The 14,408-nt window shown below is 50.9% G+C and overlaps 1 protein-coding gene across 1 annotated transcript in view; it reads right to left on the reverse strand.

The window, feature by feature from the left end:
* Positions 1-14,408, reverse strand: part of TEX11 (testis expressed 11) — a 117,705-nt gene that overhangs the window by 6,956 nt on the left and 96,341 nt on the right. The window contains exons 25-28 of the mRNA XM_089659564.1: positions 12,758-12,830; positions 11,209-11,358; positions 4,967-5,075; positions 1,000-1,120 (exon numbers count right to left, since the gene is read on the reverse strand). Coding sequence (XP_089515690.1) covers positions 1,000-1,120; positions 4,967-5,075; positions 11,209-11,358; positions 12,758-12,830 — 453 coding nt within the window. The remainder of the gene's footprint in view (positions 1-999; positions 1,121-4,966; positions 5,076-11,208; positions 11,359-12,757; positions 12,831-14,408) is intronic.

Genomic DNA, 14,408 nt, shown 5'->3' on the forward strand with positions numbered 1-14,408 from the left:
GCAGTGTACAGAGGGGGGCAGAGCGTACAGAGGGGGGCAGAGTGTACAGAGGGGGGCAGAGTGTACAGAGGGGGGCAGAGCGTACAGAGGGGAGCACAGTGTACAGAGGGGGGCAGAGCGTACAGAGGGGAGCACAGTGTACAGAGGGGGGCAGAGCGTACAGAGGGGAGCACAGTGTACAGAGGAGAGCACAGTGTACAGAGGAGAGCACAGTGTACAGAGGGGGAGCACAGTGTACAGAGGGGGAGCACAGTGTACAGAGGGGAGCACAGTGTACAGAGGGGAGCACAGTGTACAGAGGGGGAGCACAGTGTACAGAGGGGAGCACAGTGTACAGAGGGGGAGCACAGTGTACAGAGGGGGGCACAGTGTACAGAGGGGGGCAGAGTGTACAGAGGGGAGCACAGTGTACAGAGGGGAGCACAGTGTACAGAGGGGGGCAGAGTGTACAGAGGGGGGCAGAGCGTACAGAGGGGAGCACAGTGTACAGAGGGGGGCAGAGTGTACAGAGGGGAGCACAGTGTACAGAGGGGGGCAGAGTGTACAGAGGGGGGCAGAGCGTACAGAGGGGGGCAGAGTGTACAGAGGGGAGCACAGTGTACAGAGGGGGGCAGAGTGTACAGAGGGGGGCAGAGCGTACAGAGGGGGGCAGAGCGTACAGAGGGGGGCACAGTGTACAGAGGGGGGCAGAGCGTACAGAGGGGGGCAGAGCGTACAGAGGGGGGCACAGTGTACAGAGGGGGGCAGAGCGTACAGAGGGGGGCAGAGCGTACAGAGGGGGGCAGAGCGTACAGAGGGGGGCAGTGTACAGAGGGGGGCAGTGTACAGAGGGGGGCAGAGCGTACAGAGGGGGGCAGTGTACAGAGGGGGGCAGAGCGTACAGAGGGGGGCAGTGTACAGATGTGATGAATCAAAAGGGCCCCCTGGTAGTAGTTCCAGAGGTGGGAGGAGTGTATTATTATTGGGACAGATGATGTCATACTGTATGGCGGCACTCACAGCGGCAGTGATGATACAAAGGGCCTCCTGGTAGTAGTTCCAGGCCTCCTCCTGCGCACCGTTCTCCAGCTCCCCGACTCTCTCCGGTAAGCTCAGCTTCACCAGGCTGTGCAGACACTTACTGACAGCGAGAAGACAAAACGCAGCTTGTATCACGTTATATCACCGATACCACTTCACCCGTCATACATCATACATCATACATCATACACCCTCCTACATCATACATCATACATCATACACCATCATACATCATACACCATCATACATCATACACCATCATACATCATACACCATCATACATCCTACATCATACACCATCATACATCATACACCATCATACATCATACACCATCATACATCATACACCATCCTACATCATACACCATACACCCTCCTACATCATACATCATACATCATACACCATACATCATACATCCTCCTACATCATACATCATACACCATACACCCTCCTACATCATACACCATACATCATACACCCTCCTACATCATACATCATACACCATACATCATACATCATACACCATCATACATCATACACCATACATCATACATCCTCCTACATCATACATCATACACCATACACCCTCCTACATCATACATCATACACCATACATCATACACCCTCCTACATCATACATCATACACCATACATCATACACCCTCCTACATCATACATCATACACCATACATCATACATCATACACCATCATACACCATACACCATACATCCTCCTACATCATACATCATACACCATACATCATACATCATATACCATCATACATCATACACCATACATCATACAACCTCCTACATCATACATCATACACCATACATCATACACCCTCCTACATCATACATCATACACCATCATACATCATACACCATCCTACATCATACATCATACACTATCCTACATCATACATCATACACCATCATACATCATACACCATCATACATCATACACCCTCCTACATCATACATCATACACCCTCCTACATCATACACCATCACACGCCCTCCTACATCACACGCCCTCCTACATCACACGCCCTCCTACATCACACACCCTCCTACATCATACATCATACACCATCACACGCCCTCCTACATCACACGCCCTCCTACATCACACGCCCTCCTACATCACACGCCCTCCTACATCATACACCATCCTACATCACACACCCTCCTACATCATACACCCTCCTACATCATACGCCCTCCTACATCATACGCCCTCCTACATCATACACCCTCCTACATCATACACCCTCCTACATCATACACCCTCCTACATCACACACCCTCCTACATCACACACCCTCCTACATCATACACCCTCCTACATCATACGCCCTCCTACATCATACGCCATCATACATCATACACCCTCCTACATCATACACCCTCCTACATCATACACCATCCTACATCATACACCCTCCTACATCATACACCATCCTACATCATACACCCTCCTACATCATACACCATCATACACCCTCCTACATCATACGCCATCCTACATCATACACCCTCCTACATCATACGCCATCCCACATCATACACCATCATACACACTCCTACATCATACACCCTCCTACATCATACACCCTCCTACATCATACACCCTCCTACATCATACGCCCTCCTGCATCATACACCATCCTACATCATACACCCTCCTACACCATACACCCTCCTACATCATACACCATCCTACATCATACACCCTCCTACATCATACACCCTCCTACATCATACACCATCCTACATCATACGCCATCCTACATCATACACCATCCTACATCATACACCATCCTACATCATACATCATACACCCTCCTACACCATACACCCTCCTACATCATACATCATACACCCTCCTACATCATACACCATCCTACATCATACACCCTCCTACATCATACATCATACACCCTCCTACATCATACACCCTCCTACATCATACGCCCTCCTACATCATACACCATCATACACCCTCCTACATCATACACCATCATACATCATACACCCTCCTACATCATACACCATCCTACATCATACGCCCTCCTACATCATACACCCTCCTACATCATACACCATCCTACATCATACACCATCATACATCATACACCCTCCTACATCATACACCCTCCTACATCATACACCATCCTACATCATACACCATCATACATCATACACCCTCCTACATCATACACCCTCCTACATCATACACCATCATACATCATACACCCTCCTACACCATACATCATACACCCTCCTACATCATACACCATCCTACATCATACACCCTCTTACATCATACACCATCATACACCATACACCCTCCTACATCATACGCCATCCTACATCATACACCCTCCTACATCATACATCATACACCATCATACATCATACACCCTCCTACATCATACATCATACACCCTCCTACATCATACACCATCCTACATCATACACCCTCTTACATCATACACCATACACCCTCCTACATCATACGCCATCCTACATCATACACCCTCCTACATCACACGCCCTCCTGCATCATACACCATCATACATCATACACCCTCCTACATCATACACCATCATACATCATACACCCTCCTACATCATACACCATCCTACATCATACGCCATCCTACACCATACGCCCTCCTACATCATACGCCCTCCTACATCATACACCCTCCTACATCATACATCATCCTACATCATACACCATCATACACCCTCCTACATCATACACCCTCCTACATCATACACCCTCCTACACCATACACCCTCCTACATCATACACCCTCCTACATCATACACCCTCCTACATCATACACCCTCCTACATCATACACCATCATACACCATCCTACATCATACACCATCATACATCATACATCATCATACATCATACACCCTCCTACATCATACACCCTCCCACATCATACACCATCCTACATCATACATCATCATACATCATACACCCTCCCACATCATACACCATCCTACATCATACGCCCTCCTACATCATACACCCTCCTGCATCATACACCCTCCTACATCATACATCATACACCCTCCTACATCATACACCATCATACATCATACACCATCCTACATCATACACCCTCCTACATCATACACCATCATACATCATACACCATCATACATCATACACCATCATACACCCTCCTACATCATACATCATCATACATCATACACCATCATACATCATACACCATCATACATCATACACCATCATACATCATACATCATCATACATCATACACCATCATACATCATACACCATCATACATCATACACCATCATACACCCTCCTACATCATACATCATCATACATCATACACCATCATACATCATACATCATCATACATCATACACCATCATACATCATACACCATCATACACCCTCCTACATCATACATCATCATACATCATACACCATCATACATCATACACCATCATACATCATACACCATCATACATCATACATCATCATACATCATACACCATCATACATCATACACCATCATACACCCTCCTACATCATACATCATCATACATCATACACCATCATACATCATACACCATCATACATCATACACCATCATACATCATACACCATCCTACATCATACACCCTCCTACATCATACACCATCATACATCATGCCTGGCCTGTTACATAGAATGTACATCCTGAATATAGGTCTTCTATCTGTGGGGCCCCATAGGCAGCCAATACATTCACATTGTGACCCCCCCAGTGAACCCAAGACAGGGAAAATGTTATTACATAACTTCTAGTGTTCCTGGGGCGAGAGCTGGACTCTGGGTCCCACAATAAATATACACAGATTGCAGCAACAGGACAGAGACTCTTGGGTAGGTATTGTGGAGTCACACCTCAGTCTGGACGCATCCAGGGGCTCCTGCTTCTTCAGCATGGATAATGCTCCTTGTAAGGCTTTCCTGCAGATAGACGGATGGTATGCGGGGGCTTCCATGGACAAGGCTTTGGGGGAGAATATGAACAGATTATTCCAGGAATGTGCGCACATCTGACCATCTGATGACACAATGTGAGCAAACGCCGAGCGCTGACGTGTGGACATACACTGTAGGGAAGGTTTAGGTCCTCAGGCCGGCAGGCACAGGTACTACAGAGATGTTGGCGTAGACCAGGATACACCAGCAGACTGTAAGGTGTGATCAGACGGGTACTACAGAGATGTTGGCGTAGACCAGGATACACCAGCAGACTGTAACGTGTGATCAGACGGGTACTACAGAGATGTTGGCGTAGACCAGGATACACCAGCAGACTGTAACGTGTGATCAGACAGGTTCTACAGAGATGTTGGCGTAGACCAGGATACACCAGCAGACTGTAACATGTGTGATCAGACAGGTTCTACAGAGATGTTGGCGTAGACCAGGATACACCAGCAGACTGTATCATGTGATCAGACAGGTTCTACAGAGATGTTGGCGTAGACCAGGATACACCAGCAGACTGTAACATGTGTGATCAGACGGGTACTACAGAGATGTTGGCGTAGACCAGGATACACCAGCAGACTAACATGTGTGATCAGACGGGTACTACAGAGATGTTGGCGTAGACCAGGATACACCAGCAGACTATATCATGTGATCAGACAGGTTCTACAGAGATGTTGGCGTAGACCAGGATACACCAGCAGACTGTAACGTGTGATCAGACGGGTACTACAGAGATGTTGGCATAGACCAGGATACACCAGCAGACTAACATGTGTGATCAGACAGGTTCTACAGAGATGTTGGCGTAGACCAGGATACACCAGCAGACTAACATGTGTGATCAGACAGGTTCTACAGAGATGTTGGCGTAGACCAGGATACACCAGCAGACTAACATGTGTGATCAGACAGGTTCTACAGAGATGTTGGCGTAGACCAGGATACACCAGCAGACTAACATGTGTGATCAGACGTGTACTATAGAGATGTTGGCGTAGACCAGGATACACCAGCAGACTGTAACGTGTGATCAGACGGGTACTACAGAGATGTTGGCGTAGACCAGGATACACCAGCAGACTGTAACGTGTGATCAGACGGGTACTACAGAGATGTTGGCGTAGACCAGGATACACCAGCAGACTGTAACGTGTGATCAGACGGGTACTACAGAGATGTTGGCGTAGACCAGGATACACCAGCAGACTAACATGTGTGATCAGACAGGTTCTACAGAGATGTTGGCGTAGACCAGGATACACCAGCAGACTGTAACGTGTGATCAGACGTGTACTACAGAGATGTTGGGTAGACCAGGATACACCAGCAGACTAACATGTGTGATCAGACGTGTACTACAGAGATGTTGCCGTAGACCAGGATACACCAGCAGACTAACATGTGTGATCAGACGTGTACTACAGAGATGTTGGCGTAGACCAGGATACACCAGCAGACTGTAACATGTGTGATCAGACGTGTACTATAGAGATGTTGGCGTAGACCAGGATACACCAGCAGACTGTAACATGTGATCAGACAGGTTCTACAGAGATGTTGGCGTAGACCAGGATACACCAGCAGACTAACATGTGTGATCAGACGGGTACTACAGAGATGTTGGCGTAGACCAGGATACACCAGCAGACTGTAACATGTGATCAGACAGGTTCTACAGAGATGTTGGCGTAGACCAGGATACACCAGCAGACTGTAACATGTGATCAGACGGGTACTACAGAGATGTTGGCGTAGACCAGGATACACCAGCAGACTGTAACATGTGATCAGACGGGTACTACAGAGATGTTGGCGTAGACCAGGATACACCAGCAGACTGTAACGTGATCAGACAGGTTCTACAGAGATGTTGGCGTAGACCAGGATACACCAGCGGGCGGAGGGGGAGTATACACAGGAGGAAGGACATTCTGACCTCTTGCTGGAGCTTAGCCAGGACTGTGTGAAGACAAAGGTGTCACAGAGGTGTCACCGGATGATATATGACACTCAGGGTGCACTGGAGTCACAGGAGTCGTCTGGAGACTTAAAAGAGCCGAGGGGGGAACTGGGGAGTACAGGGGCTCTCTGGAGACATGGCGGAGCTCAGAGGTGATCTAGGGTCATAGAGGGGGTCTTTGGAGACATGGAGGAGCTCAGAGGTGATCTGGTGGCATGGAGGGGCTCAGAGGTGATCTGGGGGCATGGAGGAGCTCAGAGGTGATCTGGTGGCATGGAGGAGCTCAGAGGTGATCTGGTGGCATGGAGGGGCTCAGAGGTGATCTGGGGGCATGGAGGAGCTCAGAGGTGATCTGGGGGCATGGAGGAGCTCAGAGGTGATCTGGGGGCATAGAGGGGGTCTCTGGAGACATGGAGGAGCTCAGAGGTGATCTTGGGGCATAGAGGGGGTCTCTGGAGACATGGAGGAGTTCAGAGGTGATCTGGGGGCATATAGGGGGTCTCTGGAGACATGGAGGAGTTCAGAGGTGATCTGGGGGCATATAGGGGGTCTCTGGAGACATGGAGGAGTTCAGAGGTGATCTGGGGGCATATAGGGGGTCTCTGGAGTCATGGAGGAGCTCAGAGGTAAGCTGGGGGCATAGAGGGGGTCTCTGAAGACATGGAGGAGCTCAGAGGTGATCTAGAGGCACAGGGGGTCTCTGGAGAAATGGAGGAGCTCAGAGGTGAACTGGGGGCATGGAGGAGCTCAGAGGTGATCTGGGGGCACAGTGGGTCTCTGGAGACATGGAGGAGCTCAGAGGTAAGCTGGAGGTATAGGGGGTCTTTGGAGACATGGAGGAGCTCAGAGGTGATCTGGGGGCACATGGGGTCTCTGGAGACATGGAGGAGCTCAGAGGTGATCTGGAGGCACAGGGGGTCTCTGGAGACATGGAGGAGCTCAGAGGTGATCTGGGGGCACAGGGGGTCTCTGGAGAAATGGAGGAGCTCAGAGGTGAGAGGGGGCACATGGGGTCTCTGGAGACATGGAGGAGCTCAGAGGTGATCTGGGGGCACATGGGGTCTCTGGAGACATGGAGGAGCTCAGAGGTGATCTGGGGGCACATGGGGTCTCTGGAGACATGGAGGAGCTCAGAGGTGATCTGGGGGCACATGGGGTCTCTGGAGACATGGAGGAGCTCAGAGGTGATCTGGGGGCATGGAGGAGCTCAGAGGTGATCTGGTGGCATGGAGGAGCTCAGAGGTGATCTGGTGGCATGGAGGGGCTCAGAGGTGATCTGGGGGCATGGAGGAGCTCAGAGGTGATCTGGGGGCATGGAGGAGCTCAGAGGTGATCTGGTGGCATGGAGGAGCTCAGAGGTGATCTGGTGGCATGGAGGGGCTCAGAGGTGATCTGGGGGCATAGAGGGGGTCTCTGGAGACATGGAGGAGCTCAGAGGTGATCTGGGAGCACAGGGGGTCTTTGGAGACATGGAGGAGCTCAGAGGTGATCTTGGGGCATAGAGGGGGTCTCTGGAGACATGGAGGAGTTCAGAGGTGATCTGGGGGCATATAGGGGGTCTCTGGAGACATGGAGGAGTTCAGAGGTGATCTGGGGGCATATGGGGGGTCTCTGGAGACATGGAGGAGTTCAGAGGTGATCTGGGGGCATATAGGGGGTCTCTGGAGTCATGGAGGAGCTCAGAGGTAAGCTGGGGGCATAGAGGGGGTCTCTGAAGACATGGAGGAGCTCAGAGGTGATCTAGAGGCACAGGGGGTCTCTGGAGAAATGGAGGAGCTCAGAGGTGAACTGGGGGCATGGAGGAGCTCAGAGGTGATCTGGGGGCACATGGGGTCTCTGGAGACATGGAGGAGCTCAGAGGTAAGCTGGAGGTATAGGGGGTCTTTGGAGACATGGAGGAGCTCAGAGGTGATCTGGGGGCACAGGGGGTCTCTGGAGAAATGGAGGAGCTCAGAGGTGATCTGGGGGCACAGGGGGTCTCTGGAGAAATGGAGGAGCTCAGAGGTGAGAGGGGGCACATGGGGTCTCTGGAGACATGGAGGAGCTCAGAGGTGATCTGGGGGCACATGGGGTCTCTGGAGACATGGAGGAGCTCAGAGGTGATCTGGGGGCACATGGGGTCTCTGGAGACATGGAGGAGCTCAGAGGTGTTCTGGGGGCACATGGGGTCTCTGGAGACATGGAGGAGCTCAGAGGTGATCTGGAGGCACAGGGGGTCTCTGGAGACATGGAGGAGCTCAGAGGTGATCTGGGGGCACAGGGGGTCTCTGGAGACATGGAGGAGCTCAGAGGTGATCTGGGGGCACATGGGGTCTCTGGAGACATGGAGGAGCTCAGAGGTGATCTGGAGGCACAGGGGGTCTCTGGAGACATGGAGGAGCTCAGAGGTGATCTGGAGGCACAGGGGTTCTCTGGAGACATGGAGGAGCTCAGAGGTGATCTGGGGGCACAGGGGGTCTCTGGAGAAATGGAGGAGCTCAGAGGTGAGAGGGGGCACAGGGGTCTCTGGAGACATGGAGGAGCTCAGAGGTGATCTGGGGGCATGGAGGGGCTCAGAGGTGATCTGGGGGCATGGAGGAGCTCAGAGGTGATCTGGGGGCATGGAGGAGCTCAGAGGTGATCTGGTGGCATGGAGGAGCTCAGAGGTGATCTGGTGGCATGGAGGGGCTCAGAGGTGATCTGGGGGCATGGAGGAGCTCAGAGGTGATCTGGGGGCATAGAGGGGGTCTCTGGAGACATGGAGGAGCTCAGAGGTGATCTGGGAGCACAGGGGGTCTTTGGAGACATGGAGGAGCTCAGAGGTGATCTTGGGGCATAGAGGGGGTCTCTGGAGACATGGAGGAGTTCAGAGGTGATCTGGGGGCATATAGGGGGTCTCTGGAGACATGGAGGAGTTCAGAGGTGATCTGGGGGCATATAGGGGGTCTCTGGAGACATGGAGGAGTTCAGAGGTGATCTGGGGGCATATAGGGGGTCTCTGGAGTCATGGAGGAGCTCAGAGGTAAGCTGGGGGCATAGAGGGGGTCTCTGAAGACATGGAGGAGCTCAGAGGTGATCTAGAGGCACAGGGGGTCTCTGGAGAAATGGAGGAGCTCAGAGGTGAACTGGGGGCATGGAGGAGCTCAGAGGTGATCTGGGGGCACAGTGGGTCTCTGGAGACATGGAGGAGCTCAGAGGTAAGCTGGAGGTATAGGGGGTCTTTGGAGACATGGAGGAGCTCAGAGGTGATCTGGGGGCACATGGGGTCTCTGGAGACATGGAGGAGCTCAGAGGTGATCTGGAGGCACAGGGGGTCTCTGGAGAAATGGAGGAGCTCAGAGGTGATCTGGGGGCACAGGGGGTCTCTGGAGAAATGGAGGAGCTCAGAGGTGATCTGGGGGCACAGGGGGTCTCTGGAGAAATGGAGGAGCTCAGAGGTGAGAGGGGGCACATGGGGTCTCTGGAGACATGGAGGAGCTCAGAGGTGATCTGGGGGCACATGGGGTCTCTGGAGACATGGAGGAGCTCAGAGGTGATCTGGGGGCACATGGGGTCTCTGGAGACATGGAGGAGCTCAGAGGTGATCTGGGGGCACATGGGGTCTCTGGAGACATGGAGGAGCTCAGAGGTGATCTGGAGGCACAGGGGGTCTCTGGAGACATGGAGGAGCTCAGAGGTGATCTGGGGGCACAGGGGGTCTCTGGAGACATGGAGGAGCTCAGAGGTGATCTGGGGGCACATGGGGTCTCTGGAGACATGGAGGAGCTCAGAGGTGATCTGGAGGCACAGGGGGTCTCTGGAGACATGGAGGAGCTCAGAGGTGATCTGGAGGCACAGGGGGTCTCTGGAGACATGGAGGAGCTCAGAGGTGATCTGGGGGCACAGGGGGTCTCTGGAGAAATGGAGGAGCTCAGAGGTGAGAGGGGGCACAGGGGTCTCTGGAGACATGGAGGAGCTCAGAGGTGATCTGGGGGCACATGGGGTCTCTGGAGACATGGAGGAGCTCAGAGGTGATCTGGGGGCATATAGGGGGTCTCTGGAGACATGGAGGAGCTCAGAGGTGATCTGGGGGCATATAGGGGGTCTCTGGAGACATGGAGGAGCTCAGAGGTGATCTGGGGGCATAGAGGGGATCTCTAGAGACATGGAGGAGCTCAGAGGGGATCCCGGAGCTCAGCTCTAAAGCAAATATTGGGTCACTCACATGCAATGGATTCCAGTATCTTGGCGTCGAGGTTGGGCAGCTCCCACATGGACTCCAGCACATTCTCCAGCGCCAGATCGTTCAGCTTGGCTCGGACTTCAAACTCATAGAGCACCAGGATGGTCTCCGTGTTGTCATTGAGGAATTCACCTGAGTGGAGATACAACTCAGCTCCTGGCACACAGAAGACACAGAAGTCCCTGGATATGACCTGGTATCACCCTTTACAATCCCCTGCACAGCAGAGCTCAGACTGGGAGAGGGAAGGCGGGGGAGCTAATCAAGTGTGCTGCATGCGAATGAGCTGACTAGGAATATGCCGATGAGGCTGGGGTGCAGATAGCTGACCCGTCTGCAGCTGCTCTTTTACTGACCAATAGGCTAGCTTGGAGTAGAGAGAGGACTTCACTGTATTCCTGAACTGTTAGAAAGTGTTGTCATCTATCGGGCTGTGCTGTGGGGCAGGGCTGTGTAAATATCAGGTCTGGATGGACAGAAATATAATTGGCTAGAGTAGGGAGAGCTAAGCTGCTGAGTCACTGCTGGGAGGATGGGAGATAGGGGAATCTTAGCTGCTGGAAAGGGAGGGGGCAAGGGGAGCTGAGTTGCTGAGAAGGGGGAGCAGGGGGAGCCGAGCCGCTGAGAAGGGGGAGCAGGGGGAGCCGAGCCGCTGAGAAGGGGGAGCAGGGGGAGCCGAGCCAATGAGAAGGGGGAACAGGGAGAGCCGAGCCGCTGAGAAGGGGGAACAGGGAGAGCCGAGCCAATGAGAAGGGGGAGCAGGGAGAACTGAGCCGCTGAGAAGGGGGAACGGAGAGTTGAGCCGCTGAGAAGGGGGAGCAGAGAGAGCTGAGCCGATGAGAAGGGGGAACAGGGAGAGTCAAGTTGCTGAGAAGAGGGAACAGGGAGAGCTGAGCCGATGAGAAGGGAGAGCTGAGCCGCTGAGAAGGGGGAGCAGGGAGAGCCGAGCCGCTGAGAAGGGGGAGCAGGGAGAGCCGAGCCGCTGAGAAGGGGGAGCAGGGAGAGCCGAGCCGCTGAGAAGGGGGAGCAGGGAGAGCTGAGCCGCTGAGAAGGGGGAGCAGGGAGAGCCGAGCCGCTGAGAAGGGAGAGCAGGGAGAGCTGAGCCGCTGAGAAGGGAGAGCTGAGCCGCTGAGAAGGGGGAGCAGGGAGAGCCGAGCCGCTGAGAAGGGGGAGCAGGGAGAGCCGAGCCGCTGAGAAGGGGGAGCAGGGAGAGCAGAGCTGCTGAGAAGAGGGAGCAGGGAGAGCCGAGCCGCTCAGGAGGGGGAGCAGGAAGAGCCGAGCCGCTGAGAAGGGGGAGCTGAGCCGCTGAGAGGGGCAGCAGGGAGAGCCGAGCTGCTGAGAAGGGGGAGCAGGGAGAGCTGTGAACATCGAGGGTAAATCTCTCCACAGTGAATGCAGCTACAGAGGTCAGTGAAGGTTTAGATTTTAGAATATGTAAATACTTGTCTATTTAATAGTTTAGATTTTTTTAGGGGGGAACTTATAAAACATCTAGAACATTTTCATAGAACGATTTATAAAAAGGATATACCTGCAGACTTCACATTATTCCATATCTCCCGACATAAGGTAATGCTTTCCAATGAGCGGACGAAGAACGTCACCTGCAGAGAACAGAATCATCATTCCCGATCCTGAAATGTCCGATATCCTATACCAGCCTTACATTACAGAGTATGTGGAAACAGAAAGAAAATGAAAACAGAAAGAAAGAAAATGTTTTATTTTAAAAATGAATTCGCCCGTTGATGAGGAACCAGAGAGGGAGCCACAAGAAACTGCAGCTCTACGATATATCCAGCTAAAACATGTTCTTTCAGTTTTGGACAGAGTGGGAGGGACTAGAATCCCTGTCCAGATGTACTGCCATCCGATGATGTGAAAGATATCCCCTGAGGGCCCTTCCCCCGGGCGTTCCGTATGTTCGGGTTTCATCTGTCCATTTACGGATGAAAAAAGGACCCCATCCATTAATGTCCACATCCGTTAACATGTTTTTCATCCCTATAGATCCATTTACATCCGTTTTTCATCCTTTTAGATCTGTTTACATCTGTTTTTTATCCATTATGTAAATCAATCTTTTCATCCGTTTTCGTTGGTTTACATCCGTTTTTCATCTTATTAGATCTGTTTATATCCATTTAAATCCGTTTTTTCATCCGTTTACATCCGTTCTTCCTCCTTTTAGATCTGTTTACATCTGTTTTCCATCCGTTGACATCTGGTTTTCATCCTCATAGATCCATTTACATCCGTTTTCAGCCATGTACATCTGTTTTTTAATCCGTTTACATCCGTTTTTCATCTGTTGACATCCGTTTTTCATACATTTACATCAGTTTTAAATCCTTTTAGATCTGTTTACATCTGTTTTTTTTATCAATTTTCATCCATCTTTTCATCTGTTTTTCATCTGTTTACATCGGTTTTTCATCCTATTAGATCTGTTTACATCCATTTAAATCCATTTTTCATCCGTTTACATTGGTTTACATCCGTTTTTCATCCTTTTAGTTCCGTTTACATCTGTTTTCCATCCGTTGACATCTGGTTTTCATCCTCATAGATCCATTTACATCTGTTTTTCATACATTTACATCCGTTTTTCAACCTTTCAGATCTGTTTACATCTGTTTTTCATCCATTTACATTGGTTTACATCCTTTTTTCATCCTATTAGATCTGTTTACATCCATTTTTCATCCTTTCAGATCCATTTACATCCGTTTTCCATCCGTTGACATCTGGTTTTCATCCTCATAGATCCATTTACATCCGTTTTCATCCATTTACATCCGTTTTTCACACATTTACATCCGTTTTTTCATCCATTTACATCCAGTTTTCATCCTTATAGATTCATTTACATCCGTTTGCATCCCTTTTTCATCCTTTTAGATCCGTTTTCTATCCGTTGACATCTGGTTTTCATCCTCATAGAGCCATTTACTTCCGTTTTCATCTGTTGACATCCGTTTTTCGTCTGTTTCATGTCCGTTTTTTATCCGTAAACGGACAGATGAAAATTAGACATACGGAACGCCCGGGGGAAAGGGGCCTTATGTAGTCTGAAGATATTTTTTATCGTTTATTTCTTACTTCCAGCGATTTTGTCTGTGTGTTCGTCTCTGAGTCGTGTGGTTTGCATGTCTGTACAAGCTGCCCTGTGATGAATCGGG

Source organism: Staurois parvus, unplaced genomic scaffold (assembly GCF_062004578.1).
Source record: "Staurois parvus isolate SC_StPar_1 unplaced genomic scaffold, SC_StPar_1.0 ptg001163l, whole genome shotgun sequence".
In the NCBI taxonomy this organism is placed as follows: Eukaryota; Metazoa; Chordata; class Amphibia; order Anura; family Ranidae; genus Staurois; species Staurois parvus.